The following is a 25,036-nucleotide window of genomic DNA, read 5'->3' as shown; positions in this document are numbered from 1 at the left end:
ACAGATTTGCTTCAGAGTGCTTTGATCAGGCTCTCAATGGGGAAAAAGGCCATTGTATTGCACAGCACTTTCCCTGAGAGCACTGCAGCACCCTCAACACTGAGGCTGCACCTGGGAACGCCTAAAAGACAAGGAACTTCTGAAGCATGAGAGTTTGACATCCTACTGAACAAAATGCTGATTTGTCTATTAGTTTTATCCTCCATAGTCTCTCCACAACTACAAAATGCTGTCTCACTAAACACTTTATTTTTTCTAAAAGGATACATAGGGTCTACAGAAATGGGAACTCAGCACACTGAACTGTCTGGCAGATGAAGAGAAAGCACAAAGAACTCAAGGTGAGTATTCACAACACTTGTTCCAGGTTTCATGCAAAACCCATGCAGGAGGACATCCAGGAACAGGGAAGAAAAAAAAAGAAAAACAGCTCAGAAGAACCTGCTCCTAGTTGAAACAGGCTGCTGTGATGGCAGTACTGGTTGTCTTTTGAATTAGAGCAGTTGCCTCTTTTACATGCCTGGTTTGCACCTCAGTAAAGCTTCCATGAGCACATCTCATCTTTTGTCACTCAGAAGTAATGTGGAACTCACAATGCAGCATGACACTGCAGCTTCATATCAAAGAAAATTTCTCCAGATGGTACTTCTCTGCTTCATGTTAATTACCCCCCAGTGCTTTCTCTACCAGATATGTTCCATTTACTAGAAAAATGTTTCTCTTTCCTAGTCCAGCTAGGTTTGCAATACCACCCACTTCACCACAGAATCTGAGCATGTTCCAGAACTGTATTAAGCAACACGCCTAACATCTGTCACATGTGGTTTTTCTCTCTCTCTTTCTCTCATCCTCCTGCCCAGTGAAGGTCTATGAGTTCAGTAGCTTGTTTCACTTGGCAAAGGGTAGTTTTATTTTTAAAGGTGCTTATGGATGTTCTTTAGAAAAGTCAGCACCAGGAAGCATATCCTAAACAGAGAGCAGAAGGAAATATGCCTTATATTCTCCTTGAGGGGAATTTCTGCTGTGTGGTCTTGCACCAGCCCTTCAGAAGCCCTCTGTCTCCTGAAAGACAAGCTTACAGTTTCACCTGGATCTGCAGATCGGTTCTGAATATGATCTATGATCTTCAGAAAGGAACTCAGATTATTATTTTCTTTTGTAGCCAGAAGGTGCTTAACATTGTGCACCCAGAATATAAATATAAAAACCATGAGCTTGATGCAGTTCTCCTGCTCCAAGCCACTGAGATCACAAACACAAGTCAGATGTTCATCAGAAGAAGCAGTGATTCCCATTAAACCACCTGTATGTGATTATATATACATATAGACCTCTGGGACACACTTGCTAATTGCTGAGTATGAATGAGGAGTATACTATCTATTCCATAACCACCCCAAAAAAATGGACCCAGAATATTTGTGCTGAACAAATTAGCTGCAGCAGAATTGCCAGGTCATGGCCTGAACCAATGGTTAAGCACCCAGGGAGCTTAGGAGTAAGTAATGCACCTGAGTGACTGGAAGGGATGGAGTCTGAATCCACCCCTCCTCACCCTCATTTAAGGGTCAGCAGCCAAGGGTGTGGTATCTCTTTAAACAGTGACTGCATTCCTCTCAAGTTGTCACTTGTTGTTGGAAGGGGTGAGCCAATTTTCCTTCTTTGTTACCTGCTGTTGTTTCATGGTGCTCTTCTCTTATTAGAAGGCACTGTCATAATCTTCTTTTGCCAGATGTTAGCTAAGCAAAATGTGATTGGTGTAGTTGACTTTAGACTAGAGCCACACTTTAGAGTGAGTTTAATATGTAAGACATGACATATTAGCACCAAGGGATGTTGCTTAATAAATAAAGAGGTACAAATACAGATAAGAAGAGGCAGCCAGAAGGGCACTAAGTAGCAGGAGCAGGAAGCTTGAGAGAGCAAGTGCATGCTTTTATCTTGGCTTTTAAATGAGCATGGCAGAGGGCTTAACTAGCTGCTTGTAGCTTTCCACCTCCCAGGATCTGAACTGATTTTTCAAGCTTTTCTTCTCATTGGAACCTCGAAGATTTATACAGAGAAATGAAGGAACAAAGAAGGGAAGGGGGGAAAAAAAAAAACAACACAGAATTTCAAATACTCAGCTCAGAAGGAGCCCCCACGTTCTAGTTACTGGCCAAAAGAATTCTGAAGAATAAACAGTGAATTTTTCACTCTTTTTCATATGATGCAACAGCAACAGGTCAGAAGGACCCAGGTAAGCCAATAACTCATCACCCAGGACACTCTAGAGAGAAAACAAACTTTGGACCCTCAGGGAAAGCAACAGATGTCTTCAAAACAGTGGTGCCCTAACCATGTAGTCATTGGCAAAAGGGGAACAGTAAGAGAGAGTGGAAGGGAAAGCTGGTGATGGAGCAACTTCTTCGAGTCAGTTTTGAAAGAAAGTGCTTTTGCTGTGGAGGTCTCTCAGTATGCTGAGAGAATCTATTATTCCAAGCTGTCCAAGGACGCTAAGCAGATTTTCTGCCTTTTCACCCTACACACTAGATTACTTTCCTACAAAAATACTGCAACATGGTAGATGTCTCTGTAATATCTCCATGAAGAAGGTCCCTGACAGACAATCACAAAACTATAGGCTATCAGCACTACTCTACCCTCTGTTTTCCCTAACTACGCAGCTTGCAGGTCATTTGTGGAGCAGACTTAGCTGGCCAGAAGTGTGATAAAATCTGGAAGGTGGAGTCTGGGCTGTGCTGCTGGAGATTACAAGGCACCATCTTGCAAGCCTCCTTGCTATAAGATAGATGGCAGTTTCCCTTCACAAGGCTATTAGGTTTTGCTTTGATGCAAAGCCAGAAGAAGACAGTACCAGCTTCCAGGCTGCAATTTTGTGGCAGTGCTGCTAAATTGCTCCCTCTCCCACCTACTGTGCTGTTAAGAGCTGTTGGTGCAGTTCTGTAATGAACTAGACCAGAAATCTTTCCAGCTGGAAAGGAAAAAAAAAAAAAAAAAAAAAAAAAAGCACCAAAGCAGAGAAAGAGGGAAATAGGGAAATCTCTGCCAGCTCCATTCCCTGATCCAGTTTCTCATGTAACTTTCCTGGCAGGATGAAGGATGAGTGGGCTGGATGAGGAAGGAAAGGGATGCCTAAGTCCATGTGTAGGCTGTACCAGCTGTGAAACTACTGCCTACACTGCATTAGGTGAAACTGGAAGGTCAGGATTTCAAGGCCTTCCACTCCCAGACAGCTATGGTTTGCCCAGCTCCACCTGCTTGCAAACACCGAGCCTTCTTTTGCAGTACTTGTGCTCAGATACAGGTGGCTTTGCTGGAAGGAGAAAAAAAAAAGAAAAGAAAAAAGAAAAAAAAAACAAACCCACACATTAAATTCAACCTAGTTATTCCTCAAGCCAAGAAGGCCAGCATCCCCTAAATGCTGACTCCAGACATGGCCTCAGGTAGGAGCTGACCTCCATTCAGTTGTCTGGCAGCAGGGGCAGGTTGCTAAATGCTGACCCAAGAGGGACAGCTGGCAAAGCCATTCTGCTGCCTGTTGGGAGAAAGAACAGAAAAGGAATAAAAGGCAACTGAAATCATTGAAGCAGGTGAAAACAGCCTGTTGTCTTGTAATGTGGTACCAACAAGGCTCTAACTCTCTCCCATGCTTCAGTGCCCAAGTTTCACCCCTTCCAAAAGAAATAAGCCACTTTGGTTACTGCATTGAGCACCGTTACCAATCCAGTTGCTGGAGTCCTAAGTGACTCACTACAAGCTGGACTTCTTTTTAAAGTGGGAAAACACAAAAGGTTTGTTTTTCAGCTTTCCTTCAGCGTGACCCAGGAGATCATTTTCAGAGTAGGTAGAGCGAGAGCAAGAGAGAAACCCCCTGTAGCACCTCGAGTGCAGACGGACGCACTGACAGAGCCCGGCAGCGGCTCCTCGAGTGCAGCCAGTAGAGGTCTCTCCTCCTCTGAGCCTCCCATCGCAAATAATAACCTGCCCATAGAGGTGAGTACACATGCGCCTTCCCTTCTGAATCCGATCTCCAAGCAGAATGACATTAATAAAGAGGAAAGCTGGTAGCTCAGATGGGAACTCAAGAGGAAAGAAAAGAAGAGGAAAAAAAATCATAAGAGAAAGACTGAGGTCTGCTAGATTGCAAAGCCTACAGCATCAACTCCAGGCTTCCCATCTGGCAGGAAAAATGCACAGCACAGTCAGCCCTGGAGCTCTGGCTTCTCTCCACATGGATAGCTTCCTACAGAGCTCTTGCACGCCCCAGCAGCAAGGTGTAGGGACCCTGCTTGGCACATCAAGTCCCCACATTCAGTCCGTGTGGTCAGTCCCAACAGCAAGCCCTTGTCAAGTTGTAGTTTTGGCCTCCACGTAAGGGCCTCTCTTACCTACTGTCTATACCACACAGCCTTGGCCATAAGCCTTGGGACAGGGACTCTGCTCCCATGCTGCAGTGGCTTTGTAGGGCTGGAAGTTGACCCTGTAACAAGTGGCAAAGGTTCCTATCACAGCACCCAGTCACGAGAGAGCTGGGAAAGGGGCAGCTCCCACCTTCGTTTCCACCTGCTGTCAATCAGCAGGATTTTTGCCTGCACTGCAAGGCACAAGCTTTTTTGCCTCTTGCTTTTGTTGCTCTGAGAGTCCGCCAAATCTGGGCTCTCCAACACATCTGGACACCCCACGAAATCAGGACACCCCACAAAATCAGAGGTCCTCACTGCATCTGGGCATCCTAACACATCCAGACTGCAGCTCCGGTGCCACCAGAGGATGACAGAGGAAGATGGGCAGCAAAGCTCTGTGGCTCTTTCACTTTTCAGTGCTAATTTTACCTCATTGCTAACCTCCTTTAAGAGGATTTTTCTAACTGCTCCTGCTCCCTGTTGTGTTTTGCTTCTTCAGGCAGTAGTAGAGGAAGACTGGGTGGTCTGATGCTGATTTAGGCAGCTGTACTTTTTGTATTCAGCCAAAACAACATAGGAAAACATACATATCCCCCACCTTTTAAGTAAACTAGTTGCGAGTTTTTTATTTTCAATTTTAAAAAAAATAAAAGTACTTTCTTTTTTTTTTTCCATAATGTTGAGTCTTGCAATGAATGATGGGCATGGCAGCAGCATGCAGGCAGAAGAAATGCAGCACACTGGATGGAGGAGAGAGCCCAGCTGGATGACACTGCGAGTGCCATTCAAAAATACCTCTCTTCTGCACAGTAAACATACCAGATGTTGTTGGTAGGGAAAAAGAATCAATATTTAAAGAAATAAAAGAAATTAGAGAATGTTTTCAAGGATTTACCAGCAAAATCAAACCAGAAAACATCCCATCTCAAGACTGGGCAAAACACCTTACACAATATAATGGAATTACTGTATTGCAGACCTGATGAGGCATTTTGTTTTTGTCATTATACTGTAAATATTTTCATCGGGTGCATATTCAAAAAAAAAAAAAAAAGTACAATCAAAAAGTAGCAAGAGAATAGTAGATTACTTTTTAAATGCAGAAAAAGAAGACATTTTAAAATGGAAAGATGAGAATATCAAAACAAAAAGACGCTGAAGGTAAACGCGTCAGTATTTCTGAAGCGGGATGTTTTCTTTTGAAAACTACGAAGTTCTCTTTCTCCAGGTTTTGTCATCTGGAGCTTCTCAGAGGCACGGATAGAGACGGGCATACGAAAACACCGCGCTGCCCCAAACCCGAGACCCGCAGAGCGGGCCGTTAGCGCGCAGAGACGTGAGACGGGGGGTGGGGGGGAGAGGGAGGGGGTGCGCGTGCGTGCGCGCTCCCGCGGGGCAGCCCGGCAGCCGCGCCTATTGCATCAGTCGGGCCGGGCCCAGCACGCCGCGCCCCGTCCGCGCCCGCCTCCCCCTTGCCGTGCCGGGAGCGGCGCTGTTGGAGCGGAGCAGCGGGGCAAGGTTGCCTCCAGCCGCCCGAAGAGGAAAGGCTGCGACGGGGGAGAGGCGGGGAGGAATAAAATGATTTTTTTTTAAATAATAATTTAAAAAAAAAAAATCTTGCTGCTCGGCCCGGCTCAGCCCTGCGTTACTCGCGCTACCTTAAATCCGCCCCCCTCCCCCCCGCTCCGCCCGCTTCCTCCTGCGGAGGCTCCGCCGCCAAGCCCCTCCACAACAACAACCCGGGCGGGGGGAGAGGGGTTGTCCACTGCCCCGGTGCCGCCAAACGGGAAGGGCGAGGGGACTGGCAGAGAGCGGGGCGGAAAGCCCCATCACCTATCAAAAAAAATAAAAAATACCGAGGCGGCGGACTTGCTTGCAGCAGCTCACCCGAGCACTTTGTTCGTTTTGGGGGGGAGGGGAGGAAAAAAAAAAATCTTAGTCCCCGGGAAGCTCCGTCTCTGCGCTCTCCTCGGCCGGGGACAAAGCGGAGCGGCTGCCCCGTCCCTCCCCGGCTCAGCGCAGCGTTTTCGGGAGGTTCCAATGCGAGGGCGAGCCCAAGCGCTACCGCGATCAACAGCCGGATCGAGTTGCAGAGCGGGGGGAACTCGGAGGAGACTCGCCCAGGGCTTCCCCCACCCCCCGCCCCCTTCCATCGCGCCGCGCTCGTTTTCGCACGATGAGAATCCTCTCCTTCGCCGTGCTCCGGGGAGTGGGGGGGGGGGGCACCCGCACCTCGCGACCGCAAACGCCGCGCTCGCTCCGGCTGCTGGGGCAGCCGAGGGAGTCCGCGGAGAGGGAGACGGGCTGGGCCGGGGGCTGCGCGCAGCGGTGCTCGGGCGGCGGGTCCGGACGCCATCTTGGTTAGCGCCGAGGCGGCGGGAGAGGGTGGGACGCGGCGCTGCTCGGCGCCAGGCCGCGGGCGGGCAGGCAGGCCCCGGGCCCAGACCTCGGGTTTGGGCGCCTGGCGGCACGGAAGCGGCCGCACTCTGGGCTCGGGGAGGGGGGGGGGGGGAATTTTGTCTCTGGCCTACCCGGAACGAGGGGCTGGTGAGGACCAAGAGCACGGAACCGGCACACTGGGCTCGGGGTTGAGGCGTTTCCCTCGGGTCTACACCACAACAACAGCATCTCGAGCCGCTTCACCGTTACGTAAAATAGAAAGGAATAATAAAAAAAAAGTTTTAAATTGCGATGGGAGGACATTCCACAGCTCAGAACTGAAGAGGTGACACATTCATCCCAACTCTCACCGAGAACCAGCACAGCACCGAGGGCTGCATCCCTCCACCTGTGCCAGGCCGACACGCCGGGCAGCCCCCTGCGAGCTGCACACACACACTCAGGAAGGACATGGCTCTTACAGATGGCACTTCTCTTTATTGATTGCTCGCCGTGAAACAACATCGATCCGTATTTCTTTTTCTTTTTTCCCCAAACATTACAAAAAATATGGAATTGGCTCAGTCTGCAATCCTTTAAGCACAGCCATATTATCAGGAAGGAAAAAAAAAAAAAAAAAAAAACCAAAAAAAAAACCTCTAAGAAGTCTACCAAATAGAGCATTTACAAATGCACAAAAACACGCCGCTTTGGCTTTATGGGGAAAAATACTGTTTTCTAGATTAAAAAAAAAAATCTTTTAAACATAAATAAGTTAGTATAATTTCTCAGTGTCTTTACAGAGTTATGTACACAGGTACACTTCAAACTTTCTTTTTTTATTTTTACATACAGGTACACAGGCAATGTAGAAATACTGGTTTAAAGATGTAGTATCCCCTTCCCTCACATAAGGACGAAAGGATGTGGGTCAGGTCAGAAAACAGCAACATTGGAGATTCCTTTCCAAAAATAAAAATAATAAATCCGGCGATGTAGCAAATGGGGTGAATTTGAGAGACTGGAGAGGCATTCCAATTTCCTATAGGGATTTGAGGTGGGGGATCACCCCGCCTCCCACCCCTTCAGCCCAGCACAGAGAGGAGGGCTCTGACGGCGGCCTGCAGGCATCTGCTGTGAGCAGCACTACCACCGTGGTGCGAGGAAAAAATAAAAACACAGGGGACCCACTTAAAGGGACAATACATCTTTAAGGAATAAAAAACCTACACTGCTGCTCTTCATTTCTTTGCTTGCTAGATGGCAAAAGCAAGTTTCAATCGGTCACCCTCTTCCACTCCCCCCCTTCCCAAAACGTTTATGTGCTACATAAGGTAAAAACTATATACACAGGTAGTACAATGAAGCAAATAAGGAAACACCTAATTGCACAATGCTACATCCGATGCTTTTAGAGGCAGGTCTTTTAAGAGTGTCTAAATTTTTAGTGTTATTGTCTGCTTTTTTTTGTTTTGCTGTCGTTGTTTTTCAGTGCTTGCACAGGGTCCCCATCCCACGGAGACCGACGATATGTATTCATCTCTACTACAACTTTATATCTTCCTGGCTTCACCGCCCCCCGATGAGCAAGGAAACGCGAGTCCTCCGCCCTGCAACGGGAAGAAGACAGGGAGAAGACATTAGAGAAGCTGAAAGCGACGCGCTCCCTTCCCCGGGCGCGACCGGTCCGAGCCGACGCCGCTCCCCGCGGCGGGCAGGCCCACCCCGGGCAGGGCCCTGCGGCGTCCCGGCCCCGCGGCGCTCTGAGCCCCGGCCGCCTCCGTCGGGGCTGCGCCGCCCCAGGGCCGTCGGCCGCCTCCGCTTGGAGCCCGCGGGGCCGAGCAGCCGCCGGGCCGCGGAGCTGCCCCCGCCCCGCAGGAGCGGGCGGTGGCGCGGCATTTGCATAGAGGCGAGGGCTGACGCGCTCCGCCGCGGCTCCCCCCAGCAGGAGTAATTTGTTGCAACTTCTGCTTTACAGCTTAATCTCTTCGGCACAATCGCGAACCGCGTTTGCGAACCTCCCCGCTAACCTCGGCCCCGAAACCGCCGGCGCGATGTACCACCTCCCTCCGCCCCAGCCCTCGCGCTGAAACAAAACAACAACAAGAACACCACACACGGCTGCCATTAACCCGCTCCCTTCCCTGGAAACTCAGCCAGCGCCTAAAACTAAACCACAACAACCGGGCGGGGAGGGGGGGGTTAGTGAAAAAAAAAAAAAAAAAAGAACGGAGAACAACCTTACTCAGACCGAAAGGCTCCCAACAGCCCTGCTTTTACCGACCCTAAAGCTCTCCTAGGCTGCAGCTCCCTGCCAAGGTGGGACAGTGGGAACAGCGCCGAGGCGGGGCAGCCCCCCCGGATCCCCGCCACCGCGTGGAGCCCCGTCCCTCGGCCGCCACGGCCCCAGGAGCTCGGGGCGGAGAGCGGGGCCGCTCGGTCCCTGCGGCCCCAGCAGCCGGCCCCCAGCAGGACACCATCGCGGCTTCCCCCGCGGCATCCTAACGCCCAGAGCCCGAAGGGAACCTACTTAGGGAGTTTACGTTTGATGTCGTCTCGGGCTCGATTTCTTGGGTGTTTGCTCCACTGAACTGGCACTGGGGGAGTCTTCTGAAACCTCCTCTTCTGTTGTGTTGGCTCTTTTATTTTGAGGAGAGGAATCTAGGAGGGGAAAATTAAAAACAGGGGGAGGGAGGGTGGGGGGGGGAGAACACCGGTTTAAAATATTGTCCTGCAAGGTGCTCGCTCGGCACCCGGGGGCGGGAGGAGCGACGGGGCCGGGGCTTATTCCCGCACATCCCCGCATCCCTACGTCAGCTACCGGGCTACGCGAAGGTGGGCACGGGCGGGCTTCTCTCTCGGCAAGAGATGCGCGTTTTAGTTTCGCCCCAAGTCCGGCGTTTGGAGCCTCCCCTCCTCTCCTCCGCAGAGGGCTGCCGAGGGGCGCGAGGCTCTCAGCCCCGGCCCCCACCGACCGCGGAGCTCCCGGTGCTGCGGACGGCACCGGTGCCGTTCGGGCGGGAGGAGGCGGGGGCCGGGCGCGGCGCGCGGCGCTGCCCGCGGGGTTACGTTACCGTCGGCGGCGGGTCTTTTCCTCTGCCCGGCGCACTGCTCTGCAAAGTCCGTCTGACTGCCAGCAACATCAGTCTTTCGGCCTACACAGTGAGTGTCCTCTGAGATTCCCTGAGAAGCGGCGCAAATCGCGGTTTGGCAATTCCCGTTTACATCCAGGCTCTGACGGCCGGCGGACCTGCAAACGGCTTTGGGTAGCCTCGGCGGTCTGAAGTAGAAGTCGGGCGAGCTCCCCTTCTCCACGGCTTGCCACTCGTACCTGCCTTCCAGCGGCTTGTGGTTCTGGAAATCGAAATTCCACTTCCTCTGGCATGCCTCTTCCATTTCCTTGCGGTGCTTCTTCAAGTCCCTGTTTAACTCTTCGTGGTTTACCGGCCCGAAGAGGTTCCTGCAGGCCGACGGCTTCGGGTACTCCGACTGCCGCGCCTCCATGCGCTCCAGGGTAGGGCTCCCATTAGAAATGCGGACGTTTGACATCTCCCCCTCCCTTTCTGCCGTCACCGATGGCGGTGGGTTTTCTCGCGGCTCTCCCCGCTCTTCCTCGCCGCTTCTTACCCGCGGCCGCTCGCAGGTTCCCCTCCGCGGTCTCTCTCCGTACGGCCCCCTCTCTGCGGCCCCGCCTCGGCCCGCGGAGGAGAGGCGGCAGCGCGCAATTGCATAAGCGCCGGGCCGGCCGAACCCCGACAGCCGCCGCCGGGCGGCCCGGGCGGCTCCGGAGGGGAGCAGCCGAGCGGGGAGCGGCGCTGCCCTCCGCGGCCCCGGGGGCGGCCTCGCGCTGCTGTCCGCACGGCCCCACCGCTGCCCGCACGGCCCGCCGCTCTCCCCACGGCCACGTCGTACGGGCGGAGAGGGAAAAAAAACAAGGCGAGACGAGCCCTTTTCTCAGTTCCCAATATGGCGATTGAAGGGAGGTTGACGAAGGAGAAAATGATTGACAGGACGAGTCTATTTAAACAGCGGAGCCGAGCCATTGGTTACGGCGGACGGCACCGCCCCGTCGGCACGGCCATACCTCGCTGCCGCCGCCGGCTCTAAAGGTGGCCCTGGCCGGCGGCCGCCCCTTGGCGGGCGGGGAGAGCGTGGGGGGCACGGCGCGGCGCTCTGCACCGCTCCGCTCCGCTCCGCGCACGTGAACCCGCCTCCCCCTGCGGAGTCCGAGCACGGTGAAAGTCGTGCAAGTCGATGGGGTAGCTGCATTTTGGCTCGCTCTGGCCATCGTTCTGCTTTCACCGGGTCGGGAGGTCAGGGCGGGCCGGGAGCTGCACCCCAGCTGGGGCGGGGGAGTGGGTCGCTGCCCGGCCACCCCATCGTGCTGTCCGCAGAGGGAAAAGGAGAGACCAAAGGGTGGCTCCTGCTGCCCTGCCGGCAAGGAGGGCCCAGGTGTGGAAGTAGCTGTAAGAATTCTCAGCAGGGACCTGTGTTCTCAGTAAGCAGGGGAAAGAAAATGAAAGCCTTCAAGTTTGTGCAGTTTGTGTTTTCTGCAGATTAGTTGAGCCAGGAGTCACGGGCAGGGATTTCTAAGCCATTCCTATGATTGCTACAGCAGGTCCGCTGGATTTAGGAGCAGTCCAGTGTTCTCCTCCTGGCCCTCCTCATTCCCACTCCTTTCTACAGCCAGCATCCCTTGCTCAGGACAGCCCCACAGGACATAAGGGTTGTTTTCAGATCCTGGAGGTTTGGGACTTCCCCAGGGCCCAGATTACCTGGGGGCTACAGATCCTACATACAAAAATGGCTGGCCTGGCACTCTCTGCAAAGTGCAACTGTCCCAAATCTTGTGGCCCTGAAGACATTGCATTTGCCATGTCTGTACTCACACACGTGTTTTGCTTCAGGCCTTGCAGTTGTGATGGGCCACCAAAACCTACCCTGCAGTTGCTGTTTTGAACTGGGGCCTCACCTGTGCAGGCATTGGAAAGGGAACAGAATCAGCATGCAGTGCTTATCCCCAGGGTACAGTTGTCTGTGGGCCTCCTTCCCCCAGGCAACAGCCCCCCAACTTGCTCAGCCTGCTTTCCTGGGTCAGCCTGGTCTTGTCAGCCCTGAGTTCAAAAAGTGATGTGTGCCGCCAAAGAGAAAAATAAAAATGCTTAAAAAACACAAGGTTGAAATAAAATGTTAGCCCTGTTATTTTTGTTTGACAGAACTTTTACCACAAGTTGTTTTCCAGCTTCTCTCAGCAACCACAAGATCTACCAATTCACAGAGAATTGAAGCTGACATCCCCATGTCTGCATCTTAGGTGTTTGTTGTTGGGTTTCTTTGTTTTGTTTTGTTTTTTGAAGTAGCAACTCCTGTGGAGGAAAAAAAAACAAAACTGTGCGAGCTGGCAAAGTGGGACTTATTCATCTGCTTCATTTGAGGACTTTGTTTGCTATTCCCCAGTCTTTCCTGTCTTTAATTTAGCCATCATGAAGGCAGTGCCATTTCAGAATTCTCCACTTCTCATGCGAGGTGTGGGATGCTTGGGTTGTTTTCTTAACTGTGCACAACAGTGGGTACATAACAGGAAAGCAGTCTGCTGAGCAGCTCCCCTGCAACCTGCTGAAACCATCTGAGATAGGGAATTCCTACTGCCCTGCCTTGCTGGGAACCACTGCTTGATTCCTGTAACCAGAATCCTTGACGGCAAGATTATGACACAGTGCAAAACCATGCCAATAATAATAATTATGATTATGATGATTGGTAATAATAGGAAGCAAACACTGGAAAATACAGCGTAGCCTCATGGATAAACACCCGCAGACATGATGGCAGCTGAAAAGAGCACTGATTTATCTCCCTATAGCACTTGGAAAAGGGAAAAGAAAAAAGAAAAAAGAAAAAAAAAAAGAAGTTCCTTTCGGGCAAAAACCTTTCTGCTTTGGTCGCTTCGTGCTGCCCCCGGGATCAGCAGTTTCAGCGTGCCAACCCTCCCCAACCCCGCCCCCGTCATTGTCAAACCACCTTAAATCGCAGCGGCCGCGAAGGAGAAAGGCTGTGTCTGCAGCGACCTTGCCATGATCTAAAGTGTTTTGTTTACAGTCAGCTCTCCCCCTCCCCCCCCCGCCCCGATGGCCATAGCAAATGGTGAGAGAGGCAGGCGCGCCTGCCCGTAGTAAGCAGCGAAGCGTGAAAAAAAAAAAAAAAAAAAAAAATACTACTGGGTCCTGGAGGAGAAATGTGGCAAGACCAGAGCGCCATCGCCTTGCAAAAGACAGACACGGCAGCCGGGCGGGGAGAAGGGTTTGCGGGGAGCTCCTCCCCAGCGCTTAATGCAGTTGGCAAGTGGAGCGGCGAGACTGTCTGAGCCGTAAACACAGAGGGTGGGGGTTACCCGGGCTATTCGGTATACAGCTGGGAATAAGGTTTTCAGCGTTCCTTCACAAATCGAGAATAATACCTGGGCTGCTCAACGGGGTGCATCCTCCTGCACTGAGGATGAAGATGGCAGGGCCATGGCATAACCCGTTGGAAAGCCAGAAGTTCACACCTCCCTCAGCTCTTCCTGAGCCGATGCTGTTTCCCTAACAACCCCCGTTTTTCCCAGCACACCCATAAGTTTTCGGGAGGTTTGGGGTTGAAAGCGCAGGCCCTAAGAACTGAGCCGCAGCCTTTGGGGCTGCTCCTCTCCTCCGCAGCGCCCCGAGAGGCCGTGGCCAAGCCGAGCGATGGCTGTGCAAGGCCCGTGTCAACTCTAGAGGGAGCCTAAGGACAGGGATCGGCCCGGCGTGCCCGGATCCCCGCCAGCCTCGGGTACAGGGCGAGGGAACTGAGCTGCTCCCGAGGCAGGTGAGGCTGGCAGCGTCCTGAAGGCAGCAACGATGCTCCCCTCTTGGCAATGGGCTCTTCCGCTTTCTGGGGACTAGGAAGAGAATGTCCGTGTACGCTCCTGTGTTTAGCTATCCCAGCAAGCAATACTGTCGTGGAGAGGAAGTTTAAATCAATACTACAGTTTCTTTCTGTACACTAGCCTAATTTCTCCAAACAAAACACACCATATGAACAAAAGTATTTGCAAACCAGTGTGGCTCCATATATACGTCACCTATTACTTATCACTTTGCTCAAACAGCAAATTGCTCACAGCAGAATCTTAACTGGAGGCTTCTCATGACAGCTGAATAGCCTACTAGCTTTCATTTCTTCTTTTGCCCTTCTTTCCCCCTCCCCTTTTCCCTTTCCTTCCCTTTCTTTCCCTTCTTTTCTTCCTCCACTTGCCATGCCAATCATGTAAAATACTCTGAGTTAATAATAAATGGGGCAAAGCCCTCCAGACTCATGTCAAAACTAAAGAAATATTATTTCCACAGCAGCTGTACCTCAGGCTGGCCAACAGCAGCTCGTGCTCTGGGGATCCCATCCTGGTGAGGCGCAGCACCCCTGCACCCATGCTACAGAGAGGCAGTAGCACTTCGCACCTCTCAGAGGTGATTGGAATATTACCTGCTTCATGTCTGTAAAGTGCTCTGAGGATGGAAAGTGCTCAGCAAGAGCTAAGTAGTAATAATAATGATGGACTATTATTTGTTCCTATGAGGTTCAGCAGTTTTCCAGCTACTTGCTCAGCAACCTATGCCTTTAAGAAAGTTTCTCAACAGATGAATTATATTCAGAGGAAATGAGTTGTTCTGTTTTTCCACAAAGCCTGAAGTGAACCTTTCTGGGAAGGGGATGATATTTTGTAGCAATGTTTTCTCAAGTACAATTCTTCAGGTTCCCAAGTGATGACACATTGTACAGCAACTCTCCTGGCACACCATGTTCATCTATGAGAGGGGACACTGGCCCCATTTTTTAAAGCCATCCGTTAAATAAAAACACCCTATGTCATATGTTATGCTCCTCCAAAATGTTTAAAGTTTTTTGTGCATGAAATCATATGGTGCTGGGATTCTTTTTTTTTTTTTTTTTTTCCAGAATACAGCACTAACCTCTAGCTCAGTTACTGAACATTGTTGGAAGAGCTTACTATTTTTTCTTAGCGTGTGTTTTGTTTTCACTTGGTGTGATCCCAACTTTATGCAATAGGCTTTTTTAGAAATACAGAACTATGTAAATGTGATGCTTACAACTGACCGCAGAGGCCACTCAAAAAAAAAAAAAAAAGTAATGATTTTTAGGCATTCTGGGTGCCAATTACATGAGATTCTAGCCCAACATCTCCCTCCTCCTCCCATGGACTATCAGTTGCCTTAGGATCAAGAGATCTACAAACATCTTCTTACTACAAACAGAGGAACTGTTCTGAGTACTTTCCAAATACTCTAAGGGGGTTGACCTATCTCAAGTCACTGATCATAATCAGGACTTTGGATTTGTGTTCTGATTCTGACTTTCCTGGATCAGGTCCTCTCACCTATATATCTCTCCCCTCCTGCTTTTTCTGTTGCTTAGAGTTTAAGCTGCTGGGAATGCTCTGTTCCTGGTACAGGAGGACTTCAATCTCAATCAAGGTCTCTAGATGCTAAGTTAATTACAAATATAAAAGTGCTGATTACATTTCAAGCTTATCACATATTGTTGGTGTTAGTAATCCCTAGCAAGTGAATTGTACAGCCCCAACATGCAAAAGCCATTAATGTATAACAGCACAATGTTATCACAGAGAAAGACAGTAAGTGGATTCTGCAAGACTCTAGCAACAAGAATTGTATAAGGCAGGTGGTAGGCACTTCAAGATAAAAGAAAAAGGACCTTGTCATACCAGATACCCCACACTGGAACCACAGTTTTGGGGAAAAAAATCATTTCCTTTATGATGACTCTCTCATAAGCAACCCGCACAACAGGTTCAAAAAGATTCCTTCTCTTCTCCCAGCCCTCTAGGAGTTAAATATTTCTCATTGCAGAGGCCTAACCTGCTGTGGTTTTTGACTTGATAGCTGTCTTGTTACTTCCTTTGTACTGACTGCCAGCAGCTAAACTGGGACTTCTGCTCAAAGACAAGTACCTGAAGGCACCATTATGAAAGGTTTGTCACCTTGTTATCTCTAATTTTCAGAGCAGCTTCTACTCAGGACAAAATCAGCATTGCCAATAATGTACTGCATATAATATATATATGTAATACCTTTACTGAATGTCAGAGATGAAGCATAGCTGTTACTGTGAGAGGCCAACCTGAAGCACGGCCCTTTCACTCTGCACATTGACAGTTCAGGTACCCAGACTGACCACCTGCTCTTTGTGTGGTGCCCCGAGAAGAGCAAAAAACTTGAACTGTTTCTCTTTAGTGTGGGGGATGATGCACAGAATCCGTGTGCCAGTCTTCCTCAAAAAGAGCAGCCTAGCTCAAATCATATCATGAGGCCTCCACTTACTTTCTGTGCTTGAGCTTTGTAAAGAATCCCATATTCCATCTCTTTGCCACAGCTGCAAGAACTGTAAATAAACAGATTTTGTTTCATGTTCCTACTCACAAACACACCTTGCTTTAGAGGAGGTGACACTAACAGAATTTTTTCACCTATTACATGAAGCTTCATCTTTTAGTTGCCATGAAAACTATGTGTTTCCATGCTATGCTACAGCACTTTAGAACTGATTTTCATCACACGCACACAGGATTTGCAAATCCTATTGAAATAAATCGGAGCTGCATATGTTTTCCATCAAGTCAGGCCCTGAGCATATGCACAACTGACATTCTAATAAAGGAGAAGAGAAAGACATTATTCAATATCTTTTTTTTTTCTTTTTTTTTTCTTTTTTTTTTCTTTTTCTTTTTTGCCATTGCTCCTCACCCTAAGTCTGCAACAGATAGGTGGGAAATCACAGAAGCAGCAAAAGCCACGGTTTCACTCAGTACCTGCTCCTCAGATCTCCATACTAAGGTCCTGAAGAAAGTTATTCTCTTTGTGGTGGTCTCTAGTTCTTGAAAGCTATGCATAAGCTCATATAACTTCTTTGCCCTTCTCTCTCTCTCTCAAAAAAAAAAAAAAAAAAAAAAAAAACATATATATATATATATATATATATATATATATATATATATACACACACATATGTTATTTGTTTATTTACTAAGAGAGAGAAATTATCTCTGTCTTTCTAATATATATACACAAGCTCTCACATGGCTTTGTGGATGTTTGAACACATCTTTAAGCCATGGGCACCCCAGTGTTTCAGATAGCCATAAGAACCTGTAAGCCTCCAAAGCTCCTCAGGCTAGTAGGAGCCCTTTCAAGTTCCTTGCAAGTTTCCTTGCAAGTCTTCAGATCATTAGTGCTTGCTAGACCCTTCCATCGGGTCTCTTTATTTTCTGCCGTGGTTGACCTGCTCAGCCCAAGTTAGAAACAGAAAGCCCAACTCTCAACACTACAACTCGAAGAGGCTAGTCAGCCACCCACCAGGACAAATAAAGCCTGCTGAGAACTCAGGGCCAACTCCTTAAAGGCATTCAGGTGTCTAAAACACCTTTGAAAACTGTGCCTAATGGTCCAGAAGATGATTGGCAATAAGCCATCTGGGGGTGCCTAGTTGAGTCTAGGCTGTAATGAGTACACAGTTCTGAGGTGCGTGGTTGCTTCGGGGTTTTAAAAGCAATGAGGTTTTCAAAAGAGTTCTGTTTAATGTCTTCTCCCTTTTGAAACTTCCTCCTTACACAGGTACCAAGAACTCATCTTACTAGAAATAAAAGTCTCAATAAAAGAATTTACAAAACCAATTAACAGCTGAAATCCTATTTTGAGGAGTGACTTGGGCACTAGGACATATGAACTTCATAATCATGCAGAATTCCAAGCTCACATTCCCAATAACAATTTCAGCAAAACTGTGTAGCTACATCATTATTTTTATTTTCTGTGTGTGAAAATGGTTTTGATTTAATTGAGTTGATTTTAGGTTGTATTAGCTCCTCTGTGAGTACTCTTAATGACATTTTACAATAACCATTTATTTCTCCTTAATAGTTTCTTATTTGAAATGGTGATTTAGTAGAATCTTCCAGTGAGAACAACAATGTCTGCTCCAGCTTTCCTGTCTCTCTACAAATTATTGGTAGAAAAAGTTGATAATTCTAACAAACTGTTACTCTTTTGTACATTCAAAATTGGACATCTGTAGCTTGAGTCTTGGAGACTGTTTGTTTCTGCAAAGCTATGCAGTTTTTGTTTTTAATTAATAAGTAATTTAATTATTTCCCCTCTTTAGTCTTTAACAAGTGATAACAGAATATACTTCAGAAAGTCAAGCATGGTACTTTCTTTTCCACAGGAGGTACTTAGCTCCAGGCCTGGAAAAGGGCCAGAGCACACAGGGACACTGTTCCACAGTAACATTTTGTACCTTATTAAAACCAAAAATAAATAAAATAAAATAAAATAAAAATAATTAAAAAAAAAAAAACAATAGCCAACTCTCACATGAATAAAATGCTTTTCTTGTCCTCCCTCTCTTAATACACAAATATTCATTTATTCATTATATTTTCTGTATAAACGCTGGCACACATGCATATTCACACTGCCTTCTGCTGAAATTTTCTAGTGAACAAATGATGTGCTAAGATGTCTTGCATTATTTTTATGAGTTTAGTTTGGCTTACATCAGCTACCACCAAGGCTTCCTCATCTCCAGGGCTCTGGGGGCAAGAGCTTTCCGGGTAATCAATCAGTGGTTTGGATTACTTCAGTTTAGGGGTGCTTCTCTAAAAGAATCTCTGGAAATTCATCACTTTTAAGTTGTCTCATATCAGGCATCTTAGACCAAGAGGCTGCCAAGTCACTCTGGAAAATAGTGGCCTGGAAGACTGCAACAATCTATGCAAATATACCACAATCCAATTAAACCAACAGACTTCACAATTATTTGCAGACTTCCACAACCCAGCGGCAGCAAGCAGATACAGACCATATTGCACAAGAGTTGTCACAAGCAAGCATGTCCCACAGCCTGGCAGATATCTCCTGGGGCATGGTGGAAGCATGCTGGAGAGTGGGGAGGGGCACACTGCAAGTTGCTGGTCCTGCAGGCCACGAAGGCCCAGTTGCCTACCACTCCTTGCAACTTCGTGCACAACCCAAATTCACTACAGTGACAGAACCACAGATCAGCAGAGAGGTTGGCAGGAGCCTCTGCATCCATTTAGTCCAAACCCTGGTCAAGCAGGGTTGCCCAGAACAGGGTGCCCAGGACATGTCACAAGGCCGATTTAAGAGGCTGCCACCTTTTGTTATCTTTCACCACTCATTCCCAATTCAGCCCAAAAAGATGCTTTTACAGCTGTGCTGCAAACAGTTGCACTTTCACATCTGGGGAAGAGGGGAATTGAGGGCAAAATGTGATCTTTTCAATAAGGAAAGAATGGCCATTCTAAGCACAAGCATAGTCCAAGGACTATTTTGCTGACCTGTCTCAGCATAGAGCTGCACTAATATTTGTAATAGAGCAGTGGAGCATATTTGGAGAACAGTGAAGGGAACACATCTATGCAGCCTCTGATCTGGGAGCCAAGCAGTTTTCACTAGCAAAGATGCCACTGCACTCTGCAATGTGGGCAGATGTGAGGAGGAGATTTTCCAAAGCTTAGACTGAGCACAGATCCCAGGAGGCAGTTTATAGGAAATGCTGAGATGAAAAGCACTGGCCTGAGGTCTGTTGCCCTGAAGGCCTCTGGCAGCCACCAGCCATGGTGAGCATGAAGATCCATGCAGGCCACAAAAACCACTGGATAAGACAAGGGAGGTGAAACTTCATCAGCACATTTGGGATACCCAGCTGAGCCATTCAGGCATCTGGCTCTAGGCTTCAAGGACATGCTTACTTCACAGAATCACAGAATGATTGGGGATGGAAATGACTCATATCCCTTTGGTCCAACTCCTGCTCGAGCCAGGCCACCTGGGGCATTTCTTCTCAAGACCCATCACTGTGAAAGTGCCCAATCTCTCAATTTTGAGAAAAGAGGAGGAATCAATCCTTTCAGATCATGGCCATATCCTCTCCCATATCTCTGAGCTCATACAGCACTCCCATTGTAGATCACATCTGCACCACACCCACCATGCTCTCTCCTGGGTCACACACAGTCTTTCTCATTGTCTTTGGGGTTGTTTCTTGTTCAGAGACTGAAATTTGGGTATTTTTTACACCAAAATAATCTGTTTCTTTATACCATGCAAAAATGATTTTTTTTTTTCACCAAAGAATTAAGGAGAATTAATGATGTTCAAGTGATGTACTATAAGCATTTCCCTAGAAACAAGGGAAAAAATGGGCATGAAAATTAATGAAAAAAGAAAGGAGGAATCAGGAAAGTTAAACAGAATTGTTCCTTCTCTATTTGGTTTACACAGTTAAGGCTTTCAATCCAAAGAATTGGGTTTATCCCTTCTTGCTGATACACCCCTTTCTTTTTTTTTTTTTTCTTTTTTTTCTTGTTTTAAATTCCTTTGAAGTCTCATCTTGCCAACTCCTTCATTATTTTCTGGGAATAAGCTGAACTTTTCTGGTAAGTGAAAGATCCCAAACACTGTCAGTTAACAGCCCTTGGAAGTGCCATTAGAATTGGCTCATCACTTCTGCAGCAGTTTCTGGTGGTCTGTAAAAATGATAATAGTCACAAACCACCTAATTTTAGCTGCCTAATTTGGAATTGCTAGTGTCAGCCTCTAAGCTCCACAAAAATGGAACTCCGTCAGAGGGCAAGGCATCCCTCTTACCTCTGACACCAACTCAGATGATGAATCACCCTCTGGATAGCCCTGTGTCTCCTCACAGTCTACTGAGAGCACCTATACACCTCGTTCTGGCTGGGTGCAAATTTCCAGCCCATCCAAGTTAAAGAAAGATGAGTCCTACCCATAGTGCTGGCATCTCCCCATGGTTTCCATTTGCAGCAGTACTGTAACAGATGCTGAGAATACATTAAATGCTTTCCTAATGTCACATTCCCATGTCTGCAGTTATGGTAATTGCCTCAGCAAGTTTTGCAATGGCAAACTAGCAGGAAGCCATCTGCAAAGGAATCTGTCTATTAAGATGTGGTCCTTACTCTGAAAGTGCTTGAAAAGCCCTAGTACATTTCTTGGACTAAAGATATAAAAGAAAAATAAAGGTCAGACTCCTGCAGCAATATGGAAAGTGTCCAGAATGCACTCTAGTGATCCAAGGAATAGACTGACTTTTGCTTAAGGACTGGGCTAATTAAATATTGCTAACTACATCTGAATAGAATTAAGTCTAATTTAAGGCCCTTTCTAAGCTCCAGGCAATGTAAGCTTGTCCTAAAAAAAGAAATTACCAACTGCTGACAACAGGTGTCAGCAACAGAAGAGGCTGAATCAGTGCTGAATGTGAATTAGCCGCAAGTGTAGACAAGGACAACGTTCTGTACTACTTCCACTCCCCTGGCAAAGACCTCATTTGGAAACAGGGAGGAACATGAGGACCAGGACAGATATGAACCAAGGCAGTTCCGAGTACTGCTGTCCTTAACAGTGTTTGCAGATAAGCAGCACGACTCTAACATCTGTGGTACAGATAAGGTTTGTTTCTGCACCACCCATGCCAAAAAGTACCATACGTTCCTGTATGAGTTCCTGGGCGGTGGTCAAGGGGACTTTTCAAAGTGCATTTGTTTCCTTCCTCTTATTTCTTCTTCCAGCCCTGCAGTCATCAAACTGGATTATTTACTTCTTTTTTTCTTTTTTTTTTTTTCTTCCCACAGTTTCACAGCCCGATTTCCATGTGCTTCTCCTTCCCCATGTTCTCAGGAGTGTACACACTGCACGCCATACTATGCATCCATGCCAAGTCCAGCCAGGGTCTTTCAGCAGAAAAGCTACTTGGTGCTAAGTTATTTGGTAAGCAAGGGGAGCGGAAAGCAGAACAGAACCTTCTCCAGCAGCCCTTTCCCTGGCAGTTACGTTGCTATCATTTCCTTCTGGCTCCTACACCACTCTCTCTCTCATCATGTTTCTTTACTAACGTCCCTTGTCTCTTCTCCCCCTTGCTCTTTTACTTTTTACTTTTAAATATACATTTAAGATGTTTTGTTTCCATGCCCTTTCTCAGTAATTTATCCCATATGTGTACATGACTCTTCACATGAAATGCTTTTGCTCAAGTACTTCTTTGCAGACAGTTTTTTGTTTTGGTTTTATTTTTATGTAGGTTTTTTTTTGCTGCCATGATCCTTTTCTCCACTGCTTTCAAAAACAAGCCTGTTTAACCCTTTTCCGTCTCCATAATTGTCCATTGGATGCAGCCTCTCATCTAATGCTCCCTGTCCATATACTGTTTTTCTTCCCCTACAGAAAGATCAAGAAAAACAGGTTTGCAGATGGTATTTATTAACAGAGCAAAAGCAGCAGGTTTAAATTCCTCTGGGCTTGTTTTTGTTTTGGTAAAGAGAAATGGTAGGGGCAGGTCTGATGGCTCAGGACACACAGCCAGGCTCACAGCCTGAGCTGAGCACAACACCTGTTTTTCTACAGGCTTGGGGAAAGAAAGGGAGCAAATCCAGACATGGTGAAAGTGAGGACAGTCTCCCCGATTTCAAAAGAGTCTCATCCATTTACACCCGCTCCAAATTAACATCCCTATTTTAATTCACCTCTATACCTTCTAATAGAGTAATTTCACCTCTGAGTCCCATTATGAAATAAAATTTCTGCCAGAGGTTAAGGGCTTTGGACCAAGCTCACAGGCTGCCTCCATTTATTAGTCTTCAGCAGTTTCACATAGGCTAGGTTTCCTACAAGGGAAGGAAAGTAAATTTCTGCTCCCGATTTGTGACAAAGCTAGATTCCATTTTTGAGTCCAGAATAAAAGCCTTTAAATCTGTGATCAACTTTCCACTAACAACACCAGGCTTAAATATTATGTCCACAGGATGAATATGCTTAACACTGACTTTAGAAAGCTTGAAAGAATAAAAGAGAAATGGTGTAATTGTCATAAACTGGCATAATTATTGGTGTCACTGTGGAACTGATGCAGCCATCTTCTGGACATCCCAATCAAAAAGACTTAACTCAGCTGTTAGATGCATTAGATCCATTTTCCTCTTCATTTTTTTCAGAGCTAGGCATATCTAACTAAAGAGTGACCAGTAAGAATCACAGAAAGAACAAAGCTGTTGCTTCCTAATTGACACGCTTTTCAATGGAATTTGCCAGGGCAGATAAAGAACATTGCCTTGGAAAGGATGAGTCTGAACTTATTTAGGTCTGGTCTCATTTACTCTGACCAAAAGAGTTAACTGTGAGTGTAACAGCAGAAAACTTTTCTAAGTTTTATGCTATACTTTATTGTCTTTTTAGTTTGTCTGACTGGTTTTTTGTCTGTTGGCTTGTTTTAATACAGTATCTCACATAAATTAGAGTGTTTATCAGCAGGAATTCTACTGAAGGGATGGAAGTTTGTGTACTGAGATCATGCCTACTCACATCTCCACCACTGTTAGACAAAGACCTAAATGCACAGGGAAATAAATCCCTATTTGTTTCAATATCCACTGCCAAGTCTGTAGTTCACCTTCTGTCATAAACCCACTGAGGTTAAACACTTGCATATGCTCTTTCCTCCTGATGTGGAGTGGTGAACATCACAGAGACCATTCACATCAATTGCTCAGGGCTCTCTGGTTTTGAAAGAATGGTGGAGTTTTCTACGATGAATGTTCCTGTTCCTAGCAAATGTTTATACACTGCCGTGCTAATGATGACTGTACCGAGCCTGAGAGTACTGGTCAGTCGAAAGGTCTATCTAAATGAATTTCCTGTCTTTGACACTGGATAAAAGCAAATGCCTAATGAAGAATGTAGGAACAGAGAAAGTATATTGTGCTATTTCCCAGAAGTATTCTCCCAAACTTTAATGGATTGAGACTCAGGAATTTGCTGGTGTTTTTATGTGCAATAAAGCAGGATGGATTTCCCTTCTGCAAACTTGCTCAATCACCACTTGAGCCTATGTAAACTCTTAACACTCACAATATCTGTTGGTGTGGAGTCCCAGGGCTCCACTATCCCTGATAGGAAGAACTACTCACTCTTGGTTATTATGAGCTTTCTCCCTAATAGTCTCCTTCTTTTGTACTGGAAGAGACAATGAAGAACCACCCCCTCCAAGACATACATGAGCTTACAATTTGCTGCCATAAATGTCCTCGCTCAATCCTTTCCCAAGCTAAAGAATTAGAGAAGCTTAAAAGGTTGGCTTAATTAATATTTGCTCATAAGTAAACTGCCTCATGCCACGGATCGCCTGTGTCATCCTTCTCTGAATGTCTTCCAGTTCTGCAGGTCTTTTTGAGCAGGAAGAGTACAACTGCCCATGGATGTGGGTATGGGGACAAAGTGAAGATTTCTGTTCATTTCTTAGTATGAGCAGGCCAATCCGTACCCAATAGGTCTCAAAATGTGGCCCACTTCCCACCCCTCTGATTAAAGGTGGCAGATCTTCCCTGTGGAGTGGGACTCAGCAACAGTCAAACTTTCAGAGTGCTATTAATGCTGTGTCGACTGAGAGCAGGGTGCAGGAAGGGCAGTGCTGACTCAAGTGATGGCACATAACTGTATGCATTTTGAGACACTGCCCAAACACTGGGCTCTGAATAGCAGTATATATGCAGCCACGCTTTGTGTTTTGGAAGAAAAAAAATTGTAAACACAATCATAGAATCACAGAATCTTTAGAGTTGGAAGGGACCTTTCAAGGTCATCTAGCCCAATTCCCCTGCAATTAACAGGAACATCTACAGCTTGATCAGGTGCTCAGAGCCTGGTCCAGCCTGACCTTGAATGTCTCCAGGGATGGGGCATCCACCACCTCTCGGGGCAGTCTGTTCCAGTGCCTCACCATTCTCACTGTAAACAGACTTTCCTTATACCCAGCCTAAATCTCCCCTCTTTCCAGTTGAAATAATTTTCCCTTCTCCTATCACCACAGATCTGGCTAAAGCATCTGTCCCCTTCTTTCTTTTAGCCTTCCCTTTAGATATTGAAAGGCTGCTCTCAGCACTCTACGAAGCTTTCTTTTTTCCTGGATGAACAGCCTCAGCTCTCTCAGCCTGTCTTCATAGGGAAGATGTTTCACCTCTTGGATCATTTTTGGGGCCCTTCTCTGGATGTGTTCCGACAGGTCCACGTCTCTCCTATACTGCGGACTCCACATCTGGATGCAGTACTCCAGGTGAGGTCTCACCAGTGCAGAGTAGAAGGGTAGGATCACATCCCTTGACC

At 47.3% G+C, this 25,036-nt stretch overlaps 1 protein-coding gene and 1 long non-coding RNA gene across 3 annotated transcripts in view; both read right to left on the bottom strand.

The window, feature by feature from the left end:
• The window catches only part of LOC149919735 (uncharacterized), a 63,627-nt gene extending 56,372 nt beyond the window's left edge, over nt 1-7,255 (bottom strand). The window contains exon 1 of the long non-coding RNA XR_016469915.1: nt 6,938-7,255. This is a non-coding gene — a long non-coding RNA (uncharacterized LOC149919735). The remainder of the gene's footprint in view (nt 1-6,937) is intronic.
• Nucleotides 7,256-7,263: 8 nt separating this feature from the next.
• CDKN1B (cyclin dependent kinase inhibitor 1B) lies at nt 7,264-10,733 on the bottom strand. 2 transcript variants are annotated; one of them, XM_031603202.2, is made up of 3 exons: nt 9,860-10,733; nt 9,316-9,446; nt 7,264-8,395 (listed from the first exon to the last, which is right to left on the bottom strand). In XM_031603202.2, the coding sequence occupies exons 1-2, from the start codon at nt 10,332-10,334 to the stop codon at nt 9,325-9,327; spliced, it is 597 nt and encodes a 198-aa protein (XP_031459062.1). In that variant the 5' UTR covers nt 10,335-10,733; the 3' UTR covers nt 7,264-8,395; nt 9,316-9,324. The 2 variants fall into 2 exon arrangements, with proteins under 2 accessions (XP_031459062.1, XP_031459063.1); XM_031603203.2 differs by lacking the exon at nt 9,316-9,446 and having other exon boundaries at nt 9,860-10,473.
• Between the last annotated feature and the right edge of the window lie 14,303 nt (nt 10,734-25,036).

Source organism: Phasianus colchicus, chromosome 1, assembly GCF_987193195.1.
Source record: "Phasianus colchicus chromosome 1, bPhaCol1.hap1.1, whole genome shotgun sequence".
Lineage (NCBI taxonomy): Eukaryota > Metazoa > Chordata > Aves > Galliformes > Phasianidae > Phasianus > Phasianus colchicus.
Note: the sequence above shows the minus strand (reverse complement) of the source record. Positions and strands in the feature narration are given on the sequence as shown.

Coding starts and splice junctions, on each gene's coding strand:
- CDKN1B (XM_031603202.2), bottom strand. CDS start 10,334: ATGTCAAACGTCCGCATTTCTAATGGGAGCCCTACCCTGGAGCGCATG. Junction 9,447..9,859: donor GAAAAGACCCGCCGCCGACG/GTAACGTAACCC, acceptor TTCCCCTCCTAG/ATTCCTCTCCTCAAAATAAA.